We start from the raw sequence: 17,657 nt of genomic DNA, 5'->3' as shown, positions 1-17,657 counted from the left end.
AGAGCTTGGTCACCTAGCACAGCAAGCCTGCAGTGCCTGGGTCAGACCCAGCTCATCCTCACAGGTAGCAATCAGCACCCAAAACTCACCCAGGGCTTCCCCCCGCCATGGCCCATTTCACCGTCCAAGCTTCTGTTTGTGCCAGACTTGACCCAGCCCCAGCATGGACCAATGATGCTATAGTTTATGTCCAATCTCACATGCTTCTGCACTCGAGCAGCAGCACAGCATGGACATGATCCCAGCTTTATTTCAGCCCAAACCAGGCTCTGTTCATCCATTGCCCTCCAAGAATCGAGCCTCAGATGCCTCCTGCCCCACTTCTCACCCACACTGGTGTGACTGGGGCAGCTCCTACCCACAGCACTGCTGGAGTAGACACACAGTGTCTTGCATGCATAGAGGAGCCAGCAGTGAAAGAGAATATATTAGTCCTCCCCTAACAAACGGAAGGGAGTTAATGACACAAAACTGGTTTGGTGGTGGTGGTTTTGATTATATTTTCTTAAAGCTCTGGCTTCTATCTGTCATTACCATCATATTGCATAACCAGGGAAAAATCTGAATGAAGTTAATACCTGCGGAGCGCGGTGCGGAATATTCATGTCCTGGGAACCAGAAGGAGGCAAATGTGAATCTTTATTACCAGTGGAGGTTGTTAAATATTTATATTTTCTGTTTGAGACACGCTGTGACACATGAAACTCAATTAGAATATAACGAAAACCCATGCTAAATTATAGATAAATAGCAACAAATGAAGGCAAGCAGCCTGAGCACCCCCCCCCATGCATAGCCCATTCAGGGCAAGGGGGACAATGTTAGAAGAAGAGGGCAGCCCCACCAAAGGCACTGCTGTCCCAGCAGTGAGCATTGGCACAGCACTGCATTTCCTCTGCAGGGCTGATTTTTGCCCTAAGACATCCCAAAGGAGACCCTCGGGGAAGCAGGATGGATCCTGCAAACCACCCCATGCCTTCATGGGAAGCTCCAGACATCCCGGCCTCCCTGCTGATCCCAAAGCACAACAGGAACCCCCAAGTCCCCCACTCCTAGGCTGTGTTTACTTTAATACAACTGTGTCTAGTAATAAAAACCACAGTGGAAAGGAGAGACAGATGTTAAAGAGAAATATAGATTCTGTGCTGCTGCACGCAATGGAAATGGCTAGAGATTTCCATTCCTCGGCTTGCTGAAGTCAAGCTAAGGACACAGCCAGAGCTGTGAAATTAGGGCCTGAAAGGGCTGTGGGGTTAATTCTGTAACTGTTTGGTCTGGGAGGTGATTGTCAGCATGGCTGGGGAGTGGGAGAGGCCGCATGGACGTGGGCTTCAAGTGGCTGCTGTCTCTGCGCAATATCCGCAGGGATATTGCTGTGGGTGGATAGACAGATGGACAGACAGACAGCCATGTTCCCAGTACAGACAGGCGTTTTCTCCCTGGCAAGCACTGTGCAGGAAGCCCCCAGGCTGCTGGGATTCCCCTTGGTGGCCTTGTAAGAGCATCCCTCAGGAGCATCCTTCGGGAGCATCCTTCAGTGTTGCCATGGAGATGCGGCTCCGGAGGAGCACGGGTGCTGTAGCCCACAGCCCATCCCTCAGCTGCCTCATGTGAGAGAAGCAATCTGGGGACTTCATTAGTGTCACAAGGGTCTCAGCCAGAGATGAGCACAGGATCTGGCCTGGTCATCAAAGCCACAGCCCTTCACGGGAGGCAGTAACCAGGATTGTCATTAGTGTGTGATGAGGAGACAGCAGCAAAAGGGCAGACAGACAGGGACAGACAAACAGACGAGGAGATGGTGTGGAAAGAGAACAGCACCTTCTCAGAGGGGTTTTGTCTGCACTTCTTAGCTTTCCAAGCCTCAAAGACCCCTAAACACCCTCTGCTCCCTCCATCCAAATCCCCTTTGGGTGGAAGAGCACCAGGGCTCCACCAAAGCAGTGCAGGGATGGGGACACCGACCCTCTGGGCTAACCCAGCCATGCTGCTTCTCCTCCCTGAGGCATGTTTCCAGCCCGATTACCTCCTGATTATGTCTCCTACCTCCCTGTGCTCTGCCCCACTGCCCCTGCCTGCCCCAGTGTGGGTGCTCCTCCCTGTGTGTCCCCATCCTGGCTGTCCCCTCACTGAGCCCCTCACCAGCACTTGGCCAGCCAGGCCCTGCGTGTGGAAAAGCCCTCATTTTTCCAGCATTGGAAAAGCATGTCATTAGTGAAGAAACAGCGATGGAGAAGGGGAAAAAAATAGATAGGAATTTAAATTGAATTGAAATGCTGGCTTTGCCAAGGCTTGTGAGCAGAATCCCTTCCCCCTGCTTCTGACTGCTCCCTCGGAGTAATCAACCACATCCAGCTCCGTGGGGCAGGAATCTTGGATCTCCAGGAATCCCACACCTGCAAGGAGAGGATTCACATGCTTGACCTGTGGAAACACACTTCCCATGGGAAGAGGACAGAAACTCAGCCTGTGCCATTCCCTAAAACCCTCCAACAGGAGGTCCCTGGCCCAAGGAACCCTCCCATGGGGCTGAGCCCACTCATGTTGGGGGTACGTTGGACCTACAGACCCCATCACTGCAGGCTCCAAGCCCCAGCATCAGACTGGCCTCACCAGTGCCTGGCCTCAGCAACTGAGGTTTAATTCCCCAGGGTCAGGATGGCCACTGAAGAGCCTGAGCTCTCGACTGTGCTGCCAGCAGCCCCTTTGCAAACAGGCTTATTATTAATAACCATAATACCAATAATATCATAATTTCCAGAGCAGTGTCTGCACCAGAGGCTGATTACCTGGCTCTGGTGACCCGCTCCAGGCAAAACAAGCCTCTGCTGGAAACACACAGATCCCTGACCAGGGCAGGGGGGAGGAATGGTCAGAGCAATAGGGAGCTACAGACAGGAAAAGCAAAGCCAGAGACCAGCCTCCCCATGGGCTGAAGGGTGCCCAGACACCATAGAGAGACTCATTCTTGCTTTCAAACTTGGGCCAAGCTGCCAGGACACATCCAGCCCCTATGGGGTTGAAGTGCAATCCTTCATCAGTGCTCAGGCTTCACACTAAACCAGGACTCCTTCCAGCACTTTTGTCTTTGTATACTCTTTCTAAATTAGATTTTGCTCTATTCTCTGTTATCCCTGCCAATCCCCAGGAGCAGGGAAATAGCCATGCCCCCTTCTTTCATTTCCAGTCGCTCACCAAACATCAGTTCATTTTCTTGCCTGCTTTTCCAGGAGATAAACACGTCTGTGCTGGCCATGCTTTGCACATCCCAGAGGCAGCTGGCATCCCTGGCATGCTGCAGGGGTAGAGGCTCCCCCATCCCTGAGAAACTGATAGAGACATCGGTCAGGGCACAGACACCTGAGTTGTAAAGCATGAGATGGTGAGGAAGAGGTGCTGAGGGGTGTAGAAAGCCTGGTGCTGTCAGCATCCTGAGCAGGCACCCAGGAGGGATGTGTGGGTCTCACGCAGGAACAGCGTCTGGTCCAAAGGCAGGACCCAAGAGCTGCTCATCCCCAGCTCATCACACTGTGGGGCCACACACAACCACCATCCATCCCACCATGGAGCCGGGTGTGACATCAGTGCCACAGTACCCAGCACCCTGGCTCCATTCAGGGCCCCATGACTAATTTGGGATGCAGTGGACGTATTTAATATGCTGCTATAAATATTCATAGGCTGTCAGCTATGAAGAAGGACTCTGCCTCCCACTGCACCGCCCTGCCAGAAGGCAGCATGTGGGAGATGGAGCGAGCCCTTGCTGACGGCCACAGTGGCTCAGAAAGCTTGGGGACCACTGGAACATCCCAGCGAGCATCCCATTGTGAGGGTGCCCGATTGCGGCATGCGCCTTGCGTGGCCTAACCCAACTTCTGCCCAGGTTCTGATGGAACCTCAAGCCAGTTTCCTTCATGGCTGTGACATTCCCAGCAGGCACAGAGGAGAAAACACCGGCACGGCAGGGGCCGCCTGTCAAACCCGTGCCTCGAATCCCCCAGAGCCAAAGCTCACGCCTGTCACGGCAGTCTCCGGTCTGCTGAGCCACACAAACCCCAATGAAAGCCTTGTGCTGAGTTGCAGTTCTGCTTTGCTGGCATGCATTGCCCCAGGGATCGCCTGCCACCCGCTCCTGCATCTCCTCTCCCTCCTGAACACACCACAGGAGCATCACCACTGCCCAGCAGCATCATCCCATAGGGATATTATAGCCTGTTTTCTGCATTCCTGAATACCTATTGATTCCTCTCTTATGTGCTTCACCCCAACGTATCGATCTGATTTAGCCTCCATAACTCAAAGCAAATTAGCTGCCTTTAATCCATGGATAATTGCAGCAAGCCCAGCTCTGCCTGTCCCAGATTCATGAGGGAGGAGAGTGCTGGGTCATACAGGGACACTCAGGTTCTTTGTCTGTGGGTAAAGCCCCCAGATCAGCACTGAAGCACTGGGAAAAGCAGCCTCAGGACAGCCATGCCGCAGCCAGAAACCAGCTCCTATGGCTGGGGACCCATCCTGCTGTTCCAATGGGAGCTTTGACCCCAAAGCCTGGGCTTCACCACCTGGCTCCTGCTTTCCCCAAGCCCTGGGGTCCCTGATGTGGGTTTCGGCCTTAGCTGGTACCATCAAGTGCTGCTCCATGCTCCAGCCAAGCTGCAGCACACCAGGGGTTAAGCCCAAAATCCACCCTTGCTGCAGCCTTAGACAAAACCCAAGATGAAAAGCGGAGCCTGCTCCCCTTTGATGCACAGCCCCGGCTCCCTCTGCATCTCTTGCCTCTAATTTAGCAGCTCACAAAGCATCGAAGGCAATGGTGATGCCACCAGCGCCTCACCTGGACTGATAGTGCCTGGGGGACATCGATATGGTGGTGATGAGGCTGGTTGGGACCCTGGTCCCTCTGTGCACCCTCAAAACCCCCCTCTCACTCGGGTACCCGCAAACTGCACCCTCCTCCCCAGACATCCTCCTTCTCCCTTCTGTAAAGCCTCTGAACTCCACATTTAATTGTGATTTAATGCAATAGTTACTGTGGTCAATAAACACCAAAACCCTAGCCCACCCTAGCCCATCTGCCCTGTGCACTGACCACTCACTGCACCCAGCAGCATCCCAACACCAACCCACATGCAAGGACAGAGCCATTTTCCCATCTCTGGGGTTCCCCCACTTTGGGAAGCGCTGCCTGAAACACAGCACTTGGGGTGCCCTCTTTATCCTGGATCAAGAGGAGCTGGAGCACAGGATGGCTCTGGGAAAGGCCAAGCAGGGCACGCATTCCAGGGGTGGGTGATGGATAGGAATCGCCAGGATATGCTTTCATGGGAGGGGAAACTGAGGCAGCAAGATCCCCCTGTAGAGCCCCCCCCCCCCGTTCCCTGGCACTGATCCACATGGAAAGTCAGCTTAAAAATGGGAGATGGGAGAAAAAGCACATTTTGAGCAAAATTTGGCCAGCTTCAGCTGCAAACTCACTTGTCAGGAATACTAGAATTAGAGGAGCTGGATGGCATGAATATCTGTGCAATGCAAACAGCAAGGGGGGAGTGGAGCCCCCCCTGCTGCCTGCGGATACTCCAGTGGGATGCAGGAGGAGGGCAGCTGGGACCCAATATGTGCCCCCCACCCACCTGCTGGTGGAAGGGGACCCCAAAATACCCTGGATAGGAGGCTGCAGCTCAGTGGCTGTGAATTCTCTTTGGATGAATACTGGAGTAACTGGACTCAGTGGTGCACATGAGGGACTTCTTGCACCAGCCCCACATCTCCTGCACCTTGTAGGCTCCCCTAAGGTGGAGATTGGACTTTTCAGAGCAGCCACAACCAGCGCTTCCCAACCTCCTCCTGCATCAGCACCACTGCAGCCCTCAGCTACCAAAACCTGCCCGTTTATGCCCAAAATAACCCTCAGGCAGGAGCTAATCAGCCCCTGAGGCACGAGCAGCTCCGGTGCTCAGGTGTTGGGTAATTAGGTGTTCAGGTGCTGACTAATTGGCCACCCAAGCATGGTGCAATGGGGTGCTCAGGCGTGACCTAACTGGGTCCTGATGTGTAAACCAGTTGAGGGCTTGGGTGTGAATGAGACACCCATACCCAGGCAAAGAAATTGGGTGCAGAAACTCATTATTTTGCCCAATTTTGCCCTTCTTGGAGGGTCTTGAAACAGAGATTCCCAAAATACATCCCAATGTGTGTCTCAGGAAGGGGATAAGCACTGGAGCAGGGTTGGACCCGGGCTTGGGGACATCCCTCTCCATCCTCCCTCCTGCACAGATGCAACACCACAAATAGCAAACAGCTTTCAAAGCCCCATCTCCCATTGATGTCACATCAATGCCAACAGAGATAAAAGCCAAGAGACCCAGAACCAGCACCAGCTTTGCCAGGGAATATTAATTAGAGGGAAAGCCTCATTAGAGCAGCAAGGTTGGCCACCGGTGCTACCTCCTCCATGTACCCTAGGTGCCCCTAAGGCATACTATGGGTGTCAGTGGGCTGAGTAATGGGGTGCACTGCAAACCCTCCAGTGTAGGCATTAAATACTAAGATGCTGGAAATGTTGGAGTTCTTATTAAAAAGAAGGAAAGAAGGAAGGGGAAAACCTACTTCTCACCATCCACAGCTCTTGGGCCTTCCAGGCAAGCGCAGAGCCCCAGGTAGGGTGATAAAACCCCCTGTGCCCTCCAGAGCAACCTAATGGCAAACCCCAGTGTTTAGGGGGAAAAGAAGTAGCACAACAGTTACTGATTTGATGCATTTTGGGGTTTCATTTTGACAACTTTGCAGCTGAAGAGGAGCAGGGGGAGTGCAGGATGCTGCCTCCTGCCGCCCTGAACCTTCCCATCCATGGGGAAACGGGGTCTGGAGCTGCCCCATGAAGAGACCCCAGCATCTGCCACCAAAGGGAATGGGGGAAGAGGTCGGGGGAAGGGGTCAGGGAAATGGATATTGTGAAATGGCACAGGATCCTTGAGCACCAAGACCCTGCTCCATCACTTTGCAAAGAGCCCAGCCTGGCCCTGTCCCCGCTTAATCACCCCAGAACAGAACACTTGCAGCAAATCAGTGAGTGAAATCAGTGCATTAGTGACAGGATGAGGAAGGAAGCAGCATGGGGAGAGTTAGTTTAACTGCCACAGCTGTGCCCAGCTTCTGCAGCCAGGCCCTCCTTTGGCAACACCTCCCAACAAGGAGCATCACCATGGGTGCCCTGGTGCACAGCCTGGCTGGGGGACACTGAGGGGATCAATGAAGGGGTGCTGCAACTGAGCTCAAAACACCCGTTGCCATGGCCATGAAGCCAAAGGAGCAGCCGGGTGGCTCCAGGGATGGGGCAGAGAGCGTGTGACTGCACTGGATGGGGCCATGGTACCCAGGCAGCAGCGAGGCAGCGGCACCAGGAGGACCAAGGTGCCACCACATCAGTTGTTTATTACAGAGCTCTTCCCTTTTTGTTGTGTTTTTCCCCAGAGGTGAGCCCGATTCATCCTGACATTGGTTCTCAGCACACATTCGCCCAGCGGCTGCTTACAGGGACGTGCTGACAAGCAACACAGTGCAGGAGAAAGGCACCCTGTGTCTGTGCCACAGGGGGCTGGCAGGCACCAAAACAGGCTCAGCACATCATTCCCAGGCCTGTGCCACCTCCAGGATGGCTGCTGCACATGGACCTGGCTGGCCATGTGGTCCAAGGCATCTGGGCTTCCCCATGGGTGCTTAGCACCAGCCCTGCTCTCTGAGGATGCTTTCCTAGTTCCAAGTCGGTCCCAGCGCTCGTGCTGATGGGTGTCAAATCAATCCCTGCAGCACAGATGCCAAGTTAAAATGATAAACCCAGAGGAGAGCAGCCACCCATCTGCCACAACTGCAACTTTCAGCTGTATCTCCAGAAACACTTCAGCTCTGAAAACCAGGAGGGGAAAGAACCCCCCCCCTCTTCCACAGGCATACAAAGCATTCACAAGATGAGGTGCAAAATTCCTCTTTGACTTCAAATGCGTTTCTCCTGGCTGGTTACCCCCAGATCCTGGCACAACCCATTGGAAAGCCAAGAGGAGCACGGCTCAGCACTGCTCTGCTGCCAGATGACAGCATCCCGCTGCCTGGGGTGTGGGATGCTGTGCTGGGGAGCCCTGGGGTGTCAGAGGGATGCTGAAAACACAGAACTCACCCCTCTGGAAGCAGGGAGGAGGGATGGAGAGGGAAGAAGGGGAGGATAATGCTTATGCTGCAGCAAAGGGAGATTGTGTGCTTGGCAACAGCATCCCACTTATGAAAGGGTGGGTTACATTCCTCTGCCAAGATCCCACAGTGCCATCCCCATGGCCGGCATCAGCAAGATGGGGCCAAGCTCCCAGTGAGGCTGGGTGAGACCCTCAGTCCAGCCTAGGTTTTGCTTGGAAAGCTCAGGGCAAACCTTCCCTCCTCAAACACTGCTCAAAAGGTGTTTTTAGGAGTTATTTCTTCTGCTGTTACTGAAATTTTATGCAAGCAAAGGCAGCCCCAAGCACCCCAGCATCGGCACCCCCCCCAGAACAGTGCATCCCCCAAAACCCATCCTGCTGTGGATGCAGGCACCGGCCTGTTACAAACAAAACAAGACTTAGAAATGTGCTTTCTCGGGCTGCACCGGGTTTCTGCACGCTTGGCAAACCCAGGATGAGCTGTTTAGCTCTTTGGAAGTGCTCAGGCTGAGTCGTGTGGCACATTTTCATCAGCTGTGGTGACCAGCAGGGGTTCTGCACGCACTATATATTAACTTAACGCACGTTACAATCCACCCTGTAATGGAAAAACACCGTGGCTGCTGTAGCTGGTAACACTTTTAGAAGCACTTGACTCCCAAGTCAGCCAGGTGCTTTTGACAGTGTTATCCTGGGTTGCCATAGGAACTCTAATAGTTTTCCCATCTGACTTCTCCATTAACACTGCGATTTATAGTTAATTTGTTTTCCTTTTCCTTGGTGAGAAGAGGTGAGGAGCAAACGTGTGTGCGCAGGGGGAGGAGATGCTCCTCAGTGGGTACCTGTTGGCCATCCCAAAACCAGCACTGGGGACCAGAGCTGGTTCTGCTGGGATGCTGCCAGAGCCATGGTGCAAGCAGGGCCCAACCACACTGCCAGGGACCAGCCAGGAGGCAGTTGATGCCGAGGGTGGGTTTATTATGGGTGTCTCAGTTCCTCAGGGGCCGAGGGCTCATGGGCAGAGCATCCCACACAGCTCCTGGAGCGAGGTGACGGGCAGGGAGCAGGTGAAGTTGCTGCAGACATAGGCGGTGGCTTTCCCATCCTTCCTCTCCAGGGATGCAAGGAAAGGCAATTGGCGGTAGAGGAACCCAGCGCTGTCTCCATCTGCCAGCATCAGCACCTGCCCGAGAAGGAGCTGTGAGAGCTGGAGAGCACGGGCAGCATCCCCCATGCACTCATTCATTGAAGGGATAGTGACAGGGAGCCGTGAGGACACAGCCAGGCCTCTGCCAGGGTCCCACAGTGGCAACATCCCCATCACACCTGCACTGGAAGGACTGCATGGTCCACATCATCCCCAGCACCTTTGCCTCCCTTTTCTGGCAGGGTTGAAGCACAGGGACCCAGTGTCCTGGAGCCAGCCAGCTCCCCGCAGATACCCACCCGACCCAGGGGCAGCTCCAATGCCAGTATCAGCATCACCCCATTCCACACTGCAGCCCTTCAGCTGCTTCCCAAGAAGCTCAGACACAGGCAAGCAACGGGCTGGGGCTCTCCCAGCTGATAGAGCAGCACAGGCAGGGTGACAACAGGGCTGCCGTGATAATTAGCTGTTCTGAAAGGGAAAATGTTTGTTAAAGCCTCAGGGCTTGTGGGCTCTCAGGGAAAGGCCAGGAGCCAGCCGGGAGCCTGATGCCCACACAAATGCAAAGGGTGAGCAAAACGCCAGCCATTCCCAAAGTCCAAGGCACAGCGGCAGCATCCCACTGTTGGAGTATATGGGCTCTCTCTCATCTGCCCCAGTCCTACCATATGCACCCACTGCAGTGCCCACTGAGTACTGACACACTTGCCACATGTTCATGCTGCAGCCACCAAGGAATGCTGACACTAAGCACTGCCACCCACAGCACACACGTCTCCCACCCCAGCATGCAGCATCCACTGCCACTGGACCAGGAGCAAACACAAAGCCAGGAAGGACACTCAGCAGGGATGACACCCAGCAGGAACACCATGCAGCCTCACCAGGGCCTGGTAGGAGCTGCCCCATGGAGTCACCATGTCCCAAAGTCTTTGTCCTGGATAACGGCTGCTGCAGCCCCATCCTGTCCCCCATCACCCCTCATCACTGCTCAGCCCCTGCCTTGATGCAGTGCTGGCTCAGCCTGTCTCCCTGCCTGCCCCTCCTGTTCTTCCCACAGCCTCCTCCCTGCTCTCCTTTGTCTGGAATTAATTCCAGGAGTGATTAATTACCAATTCATGTCAAATCTGAAATTCATTATTCATTTTTCTCACAAGCTCCCTAAGGTCCTCTTGCGGGGCCAGGATGAAGGCGAGCACAGGCTAGCGCTCTGCAGCTGAGGAGATAATGGGATCCTTCATAATTACCCTAAAGACCATTAACAGGGCAGGGATCTATACCAGGAGCAGGGATCCAATCCCCTCTGCTCCCAGCACCAGGATCCCCAGGGAGGCAACCACTGGCATCACCCTGGAGCATATACAGCCCCATGGCAGTTGCCTGTGGCAAAGGGCTGCTCCAGTCACAGGGTCCATTGAAGCCTGTGACCTCAATGTCATTTTATCATTACAGCAAGAATTTCAATGTGAGGTTTATAAGGAATTAATTACTGGAACGACCTAATTAATTGTGTTCCTGCAGATGAGCTTAGCCCCCACTGCCCTGCCAACACCGAGGGAGCACTGGTGGCAGGGGACAAGGCCATGATGTTTTCCCAGCTCCTTGGCAAAGTAGATTCCCAAAGCTGCTGTGTCTCTGGAAGGGACCCAGGGCTGCCCTGCCTCCAGCAGCTCATTGGGGTGAGGAAGGAGAGATGAGGGGGGAACTGAAGGTGGGTGGGAAAAGGAGCACCCGCATCTCCATGCGATGCAGCACGGAAAGAGGGATGGCTGTTTGGAAGCAGCAGGACAGGGATGCTGGGCTCAGGCTGAGCTGTGTGAACAGCCAGCAGTGACAGCATCCACTGCTGCAGCCACTCCTTGTGCTGGGCTGCCAGTGCTTGGTGCCAGGGAGAAGGGTGCAGGGGCTCAGCCATGGCCCTGCTGGCTGTGGTTATGGATATGGAAAGGACAGGATGCTTCCCAAAAGGGAGGCAGGACAGCAGCAGCAGGGAATGGGAAGTGGCTGTGCAGGGAGTAGGGAGGGCTGGCACCTCTACCTTGGTTGGGCTGAAGACAGAGTGGACACAGCGCAGCATCTCTTTGGTGTCTTCTCCTTGTGGGTCCCCACAGACAACAACCTGTCCAGGGAGAGCATGGATGGCAGAAGGAAGAAATCAGAGCTGTGACTGCACCCACACCACCCAGGTCATGTAAGGGACACCGAAGCCCCAGCCAGTACCTGTTTGACGGTGTGATGGAAGACAGCGGTGGCTCGGGCCATCTCTGGCAGGATTATTGGGATCTTTTGCAGCCTCTCTGAGTAGGCAGCCAAGATCTGCCTGGCTTTTTCCACCCAGTCTGTCTGGCCAGAGTAACAAGCTGCTCGGAGCAGGTTTGTGACAGTGACAGAGTTGGCAGTGGGCTCTGCTCCATCTTGGTCTGCAAGGGACAATATCTCCTCCATCAGCCCAATGCCTCAGCACCCCATGGCTTAGTCCTCCAGCCAGGCATCACCCCTGCCCCACAGCATAACCCACGGCATGGCCGTGTCCCCAGGCTCACCATCCTTCAGGCGCAGGAGCAGGGAGGGATCACCAGCCTCACTGGAGAAATATGCAAAGCCTTTGGGGTCCCAGAAGAGCTTGTCTTGCATTTGCTGGAGCTGCAGGGCCCACTCCAGCCAGCCCTGATCCAGTGAGGCTTCATACAGGTCAAAGAGAGCCTGGATAACGAAGACATAATCCTCCAGGAAGCCCTGGATGGGCACAGCACTGCAATGGCAGTGGAGGAGCATGAGGGTCTCTACACTGGCCAAGTGGGAACTGTTCTCCAATCCAGCAAAGCCCTATATACTGGTCTCTGCTAGCCAAGGAGAGCTCAGCCCAAGGTAAGTGGTGACTGTGCCATCACACAGCTGAGCCTGGGGTTTCTATGCAGTCAGGGGAAGCTTTGTGCCAAGATGAGGAATGGGAAAGGATTTGACATTCATTCCTCTGCACCAGGTGGGGGGCACTAATCCATCCCAAACCGCACTGGAGGCAGTTCTGCACCAAACAGCCTCCTTCCCTCCACATTCAGCCCTGCCTGCAGGAGAGGAGGACGGGGCCTGCAGAGGGCAGGGGGGTGCCCAGTTGGGCTGCAGACACCCTGTACCACCACTCACCTCTGCTCCACCGCGTGGTCCTTGCCCCGGTAGCAGCTCCGCAGCAGCCTCCCGCTGCTGGGGTCAAAAAGGTGCCTCTGCAGGAAGGCAGCTGCCTGCACGGCCCGGCTCACATACTCCTGCCTGCCCAGGGCTGCCCCGGCCTGGGCAAAGCCCGAGATCATCAGCCCTGCACAGGCACAGGGACAGGGACAGGCTCAGGGCGGGCACAAGGAACCGGTGCGGATGTCACTGTCTCTAAAGGATGCTCAGCGTGAAGCTCACCCTTCCTGATGTTCAAGGCAGGTCAGGGCTCAGGCCACCAGCTATTTCCTCTAAGTCACCTACTGTGACCAAAGAGCAGGGCAGAGCGCTGCACAGCCAGCAAGAGCTAAATCTTCACTTGTAGGCAGAAAAGGGGCTTAAGAGAGTCTTTCTCTTTGCAGGACATGGTCTAACTCATGCCAACTCCAGACCCAGCTACTCAAGCACTCACTGCTGGGAACACTGCCTGGGGTACTACATTATTACCTGCTGCAGGACACCCGAACACAGAGGAATGGTCCCCCTGCTAAAGCAGCAGTGAGATGGGCTCTGCGCCCTGCCAGGGTCCTGAATCCCCACCTCCATCCCCCTCCCCAGACCCACACCGAGAAGCTGAGACATGGGAAGAGTTTTGCTGCTCTCTGCTGGCAACAGGGGAAGAAAATAAAGCCAGAGCAGTACCCTGACACTCGGCAGCCCCACGGCTTTCAAGTGAGGGTCTGCTTCCCCCCAGCGCTCTCACATTCCGGATCCCAGCCCACCCATCACCTCCGCGTCCCATTCCCATCAGGACTCGTTGCTACAAGTCCCCAGTAACGTGCTGGCCCCTGCATGCCGGAGCCACCTCTCACCGTTCCACGCCGCCAGCATCTTGGAGTCCAAGTGCGGCCGCGGGCGCTGTGCCCGGGCAGCAGCCAGCCTCTGCCGGCCCTCCTGCAGCACTGCACCCAGCCGCTGCGGCTGCAGCCCGAACCGGGACGCTGTCAGCTCCGGGGAGCCCCGCACAATCAGGACGTTCTTGCCCTTCAGTTCCTGGTGGGGGTCCTGCAAGGAGAGCCCCGTCCTATAAACACCACCGGGATGAGGGGAGTTGGACCCTGCGTGCACTGGGGATGCTGTGCCATTCCCCCATGCCCTCACCTTCCTGGGGTCCACGTTGCCGGTCTCCTTCACTCCATAGTGGTGCACGAAGACATCTCCCAGGGTTGTCCCCTCTGTGGCTCCCTCAACAGGGTCAGGAAGGAGAGCCCGGATTTCCTCAGCTGCCCACACACAGAAAGCTCCTTCTCGCTTCTCTCTGGATTCGGTGGTCGGGTGGGAATCTGCATCTTCTGCGCTGTAGAAACCTCCTGACTGGGAAAAGAGCAACACAAACCTTCCAGTTACAGCCAGGTCTTCATCACTGCTGGGCTGGCAGCCCACAGTGAGACACAGCAGTGCCCCAGACCGAGCACAGCTGGGAAGGGAGGCAGGGAGAGAAAAGCAGCCCCAAGGCACATGCCAGGGCAGGGTAAGCAGCTCCCTTTGGGCCAGCTCAGGGAACAACTTACCTGGTCACTCAGGTCCCGTGAGACATACAGCAGAATGTCCTGGGCAACATCGGCAAAGAATTCATCACCAGAGATCTGCAGGGTGGACATCAGTGTTACAAGGACAAGGGGGCAGGCAAGAGACACAGCAAGATTGGGGACTGAGATTCAAAGGAGAGGAAACACATTTGAAATCCAGGGATTTTAAATGTGGGATGGATTCAGAGTAAGATCTCTGATGGGAATCTATGGGCACTGGAGAGTAACCCTGAGTTACACCAAAGAGGCAGCAGCACGTGTTTGCTGATTTGCAGGCCAGTCAGAAGGCTGTTGCCTCCCATTACACTCAAAATCCTGGGGCTGCACTGTCATGGGTTTGTGCTCCATCTCTGGATGAACAGCAGTAGATGAATGGGAGTATGGGTCTGCTCCAAGCCCATGGGATGAGCATCATCTTGGGGAACAGGCTTTGAAGCTGCTCCTCAAACCAAGCCAGCCTTCCCAGGCAGCATTCAAGTGAGATCCACAGCAGAGGGATGCCACAGCCATACCTGAAATGCTCTACTATACGTAGCCGCCAACTGCCCCTGGTCGTACAGCATCTTCTCAAAGTGAGGGACGTGCCAGTGCTGGTCAGTGGAGTAGCGATGAAAGCCCTGCAAAGGCCAAGAGGACACGTCTCACCCCACACCTCCTGGGCATGCCAAGGCTTTACCCCCACGGCTTTCCTTCTACCTGACCGATGTGGTCATGGATGCCCCCATGGGCCATCATCTTGAGAGTATGCAGAGCCATCTGCAGAGCCCGGGTACCCTGTGGGGTTGTTCGGTGCAGGGCCCAGTACGTGAAGAGGAAATTCAAATTCACTGAAATACAGGGAGAAAATGGGAGGCTGTGGGGTGGGCTCTGCCCCACAGCGCTGCCTGCTCCACGGCAGGGCTCAGCACCAGAGACTGACCTGGAGTGGGGAACTTGGGGGATGTGGAAAAGCCGCCGTATTCCTCATCATAGGAGTTGGAGAGCTGCTGGAAACAAGTGGCCATCACCATTTCGGATGGTGGGGGTGACTCCTGGCCCCGCACACGGATCTCAGTACTGTGTAGCAATGCTTCCAGGATCTTCTGGCTGTTCTGCAACAGGGCATCTTTGTTCTCCTTCCACTAAGATGCAGAGTGAGAAAGTCAGCTCTTCTGTATCTTGTCTGCTTCCTGTCTTGCATCAATCCAAACTGCACCTTCAATTCAAATCCACCTCTAAGCCAGCCAAAGCTCTGACACGGGCTACTGCTTCTCATGACTGTATCTCAACAGTCACCCATCAAGCCACAATTTCCCTGTGGTCCCTTTGGTTGAGCACTGCCTGCTCCACCGTTCCTGCTCCATACCTGCTCTGCGATTCGGAGCAGCACAGTCCGAAAGCCAACGTGATGAATTCCATCCTCAGGGGGAAAGTACGTCCCCCCTACAAAGGGCTTGAGGTCCGGAGTCAGCCAGACACTCATCGGCCAGCCACCTCCACCACTGGTTGCCTGAGAGACAAATCGCAGGGGCACCAAGGTCACACAAGAGGCACCTTCTGGTCTTTAACATCAAGGTGTCTCACTTGAGGACAGACACGCACTTCTCTCCACCCTTGTAGTCATGCATGGCCCCATTCAGACCACCCCACATACTGGTTCTTCTTAGCTGAGGAACATGACCATGGACCTCAACTTGAGAGAGCAAGTCCAATCCCTGCCCATGTTTCCTTACCTGCACGAAGGTCATGTACACTTTGTCTACATCTGGCCGCTCCTCACGATCCACTTTGATGCACACAAAGTTCTTGTTCATAATCTCCCCAATCTCCTCATTCTTGAAGGACTCCTCCTCCATCACATGGCACCAGTGGCAGGTGGAGTAACCGACTGAAAACAAGCTCAGGTGAGTGAGGAAAGGCCCTTGGCAGGGAGCAGTGCACATGTTATGGGGAGATCTCCCAGCCGTGGTGAACCCTGCTATGGGCAACATCTGCTGCCCCTCTAGAGAAGAGATGGAGGAGAAGGGCCTCCCGCAAGCATGGGCACTTGCAGGGCCTCCTGGGCTCTCCAGCTCTCGCTCCTACATCTGGCCAAGGACTCTCGCCCTAACAACACATGGGAACATGAGATATGTTTCATTTCTGGTTACCTGACAGGAATATCAGCTTGTTTTCTTGCTTTGCTTTATCAAAGGCTTCCTGACCCCAAGGGTACCTGTGGAGGGAAGACAAGAAAGGAGTTTCAGGGGGGTTATAGCTGCCAGGACCTGGGCTCTAAAGCTTCCCAAGAAGCTGCTGCCTGGTGGAGAGCAGTCAGGACAGCCAGCTCAGGAGCATGGACTCAGAGCCCATTTGGAGCTGCACAAGAGCCCAGGCTGCTTCACCTGCCATCACTTCCACAGCACTGAGTCCCTCAGCCCCATGGATGCAAGGGGAAGAAGCGGGAGAAAGGCACGAGCCTGCTCTTACCAGTCCACGGGGTTGTGAGCATGCTGCAGGAGGTACGGGGACTTCTCGTTAATGAGGCGGTTGGTGTGACGAGGAATGCTGGGGGGGGCCGTTGTCCCCCCGGTGGCCATGGTCACGCTCCCCGTTAGAAACATGAACCTGTGACACCAAACGGGATCATTTCCTTGCTCACAGCAAAGTGCAGCCCTGCAGAGAGCTGGGATGCCCCAGAGCAGCATCACCTCCACCCAGCTCGATGCTATTCACTCCCTGTGCCAGGGGAACCACTCTCAGCCCCAGGGCTGGGTGGCTCTGCTGGGGTTCAGTCCATCTCCAGCACCCTACAAAGTCTTCCCTACTTGTGCGATGCTCAGGTGAGGTTGTTCTCCAGCCCAGGGACTGCTATCCCCCGGGCTCCCTCCCTTCCAGCCCCCTGCCAGCGCCCTTTGGGGGCCACCCTACAGCCATGGGTACAGGCACAGCATCTGCGGGATTTGACCTGTGCATCCTCACAGAGGAAAATCCCCTCCCGTGGGTGCAGGGGTAGGGGCAGGGGCAGGGCAGCACCAGCTCCCCATGGCAAGAGGATGGAGGGACAGCAGGGGATCAGGGAGATCCTCCTGCTGCTGGGCAGGATGCAAGGCTGTGTGCAGTGAGTAAGTAAATGCACGGTCATGCAGGGGATACAGGGATGGAGGGAGGTTTGCTGAGTTCCAGGGAAGATAGCAGGGAATACAGGAGGGGTGCAGGGATGATTTCGAGAGGATGCAGAGGGATGCAGGGAGGATGTTTGGGAATACCGGAGGGGTGTGAGTGCGCGGAAAGGATTTAGGAGGGCTTCAGGAGGGCGCAGCGGGGTTTAGGGGAGCTGCAGGAGGGGCACAGGGCACCGCAAGGACGCAGGAACATTGAGGGGGATGCGGGAGGCGCGGGGAAGATTTCGGGGGCGGCGCAGACGCGGAAGGGCTCCCGGTGCCCCGCACCGCCCCCGGGGCCGGCCCCGCCGCTCCCACCGCCCCCTGCTCGGCCCCCCCCCCAAGGTACCTGCGGGCCAGGCGCAGCGGCGCCGCGAACATGGCGGCAGGGCGGAGCTGCCGCCGCCACCGTCACCGGCCCGCCCCGGTCCGTCCCCGGCCCGCCCCGGTCCGTCCCCTCCGGTCCCCG

At 55.7% G+C, this 17,657-nt stretch overlaps 1 protein-coding gene across 3 annotated transcripts; it reads right to left on the bottom strand.

The window, feature by feature from the left end:
* Positions 1-3,113: 3,113 nt before the first annotated feature.
* Positions 3,114-17,613, bottom strand: SPATA20 (spermatogenesis associated 20). 3 transcript variants are annotated; one of them, XR_013958000.1, is made up of 16 exons: positions 16,515-16,736; positions 16,196-16,260; positions 15,779-15,933; positions 15,412-15,555; positions 14,986-15,187; positions 14,763-14,893; positions 14,579-14,683; positions 14,049-14,123; positions 13,639-13,851; positions 13,350-13,542; positions 12,475-12,643; positions 11,874-12,082; positions 11,551-11,750; positions 11,369-11,449; positions 9,026-9,366; positions 3,114-3,295 (listed from the first exon to the last, which is right to left on the bottom strand). XR_013958000.1 is itself a non-coding variant. In XM_080629384.1 (16 exons), exons 1-16 carry the CDS (start codon positions 17,567-17,569, stop codon positions 9,196-9,198), a joined length of 2,283 nt encoding a protein of 760 aa, XP_080485510.1. In that variant the 5' UTR covers positions 17,570-17,613; the 3' UTR covers positions 8,841-9,195. The 3 variants fall into 3 exon arrangements, 2 of the variants coding, with proteins under 2 accessions (XP_080485510.1, XP_080485509.1); XM_080629384.1 differs by lacking the exon at positions 3,114-3,295 and adding an exon at positions 17,538-17,613 and having other exon boundaries at positions 8,841-9,366; positions 16,515-16,652; XM_080629383.1 differs by lacking the exon at positions 3,114-3,295 and having other exon boundaries at positions 8,842-9,366.
* Positions 17,614-17,657: the final 44 nt, after the last annotated feature.

The sequence above is a fragment of the Psittacula echo genome (assembly GCF_963264785.1).
Source record: "Psittacula echo genome assembly, chromosome: 14".
Taxonomy (NCBI): domain Eukaryota; kingdom Metazoa; phylum Chordata; class Aves; order Psittaciformes; family Psittacidae; genus Psittacula; species Psittacula echo.
This window is presented reverse-complemented; position numbering and strand designations above follow the sequence as displayed.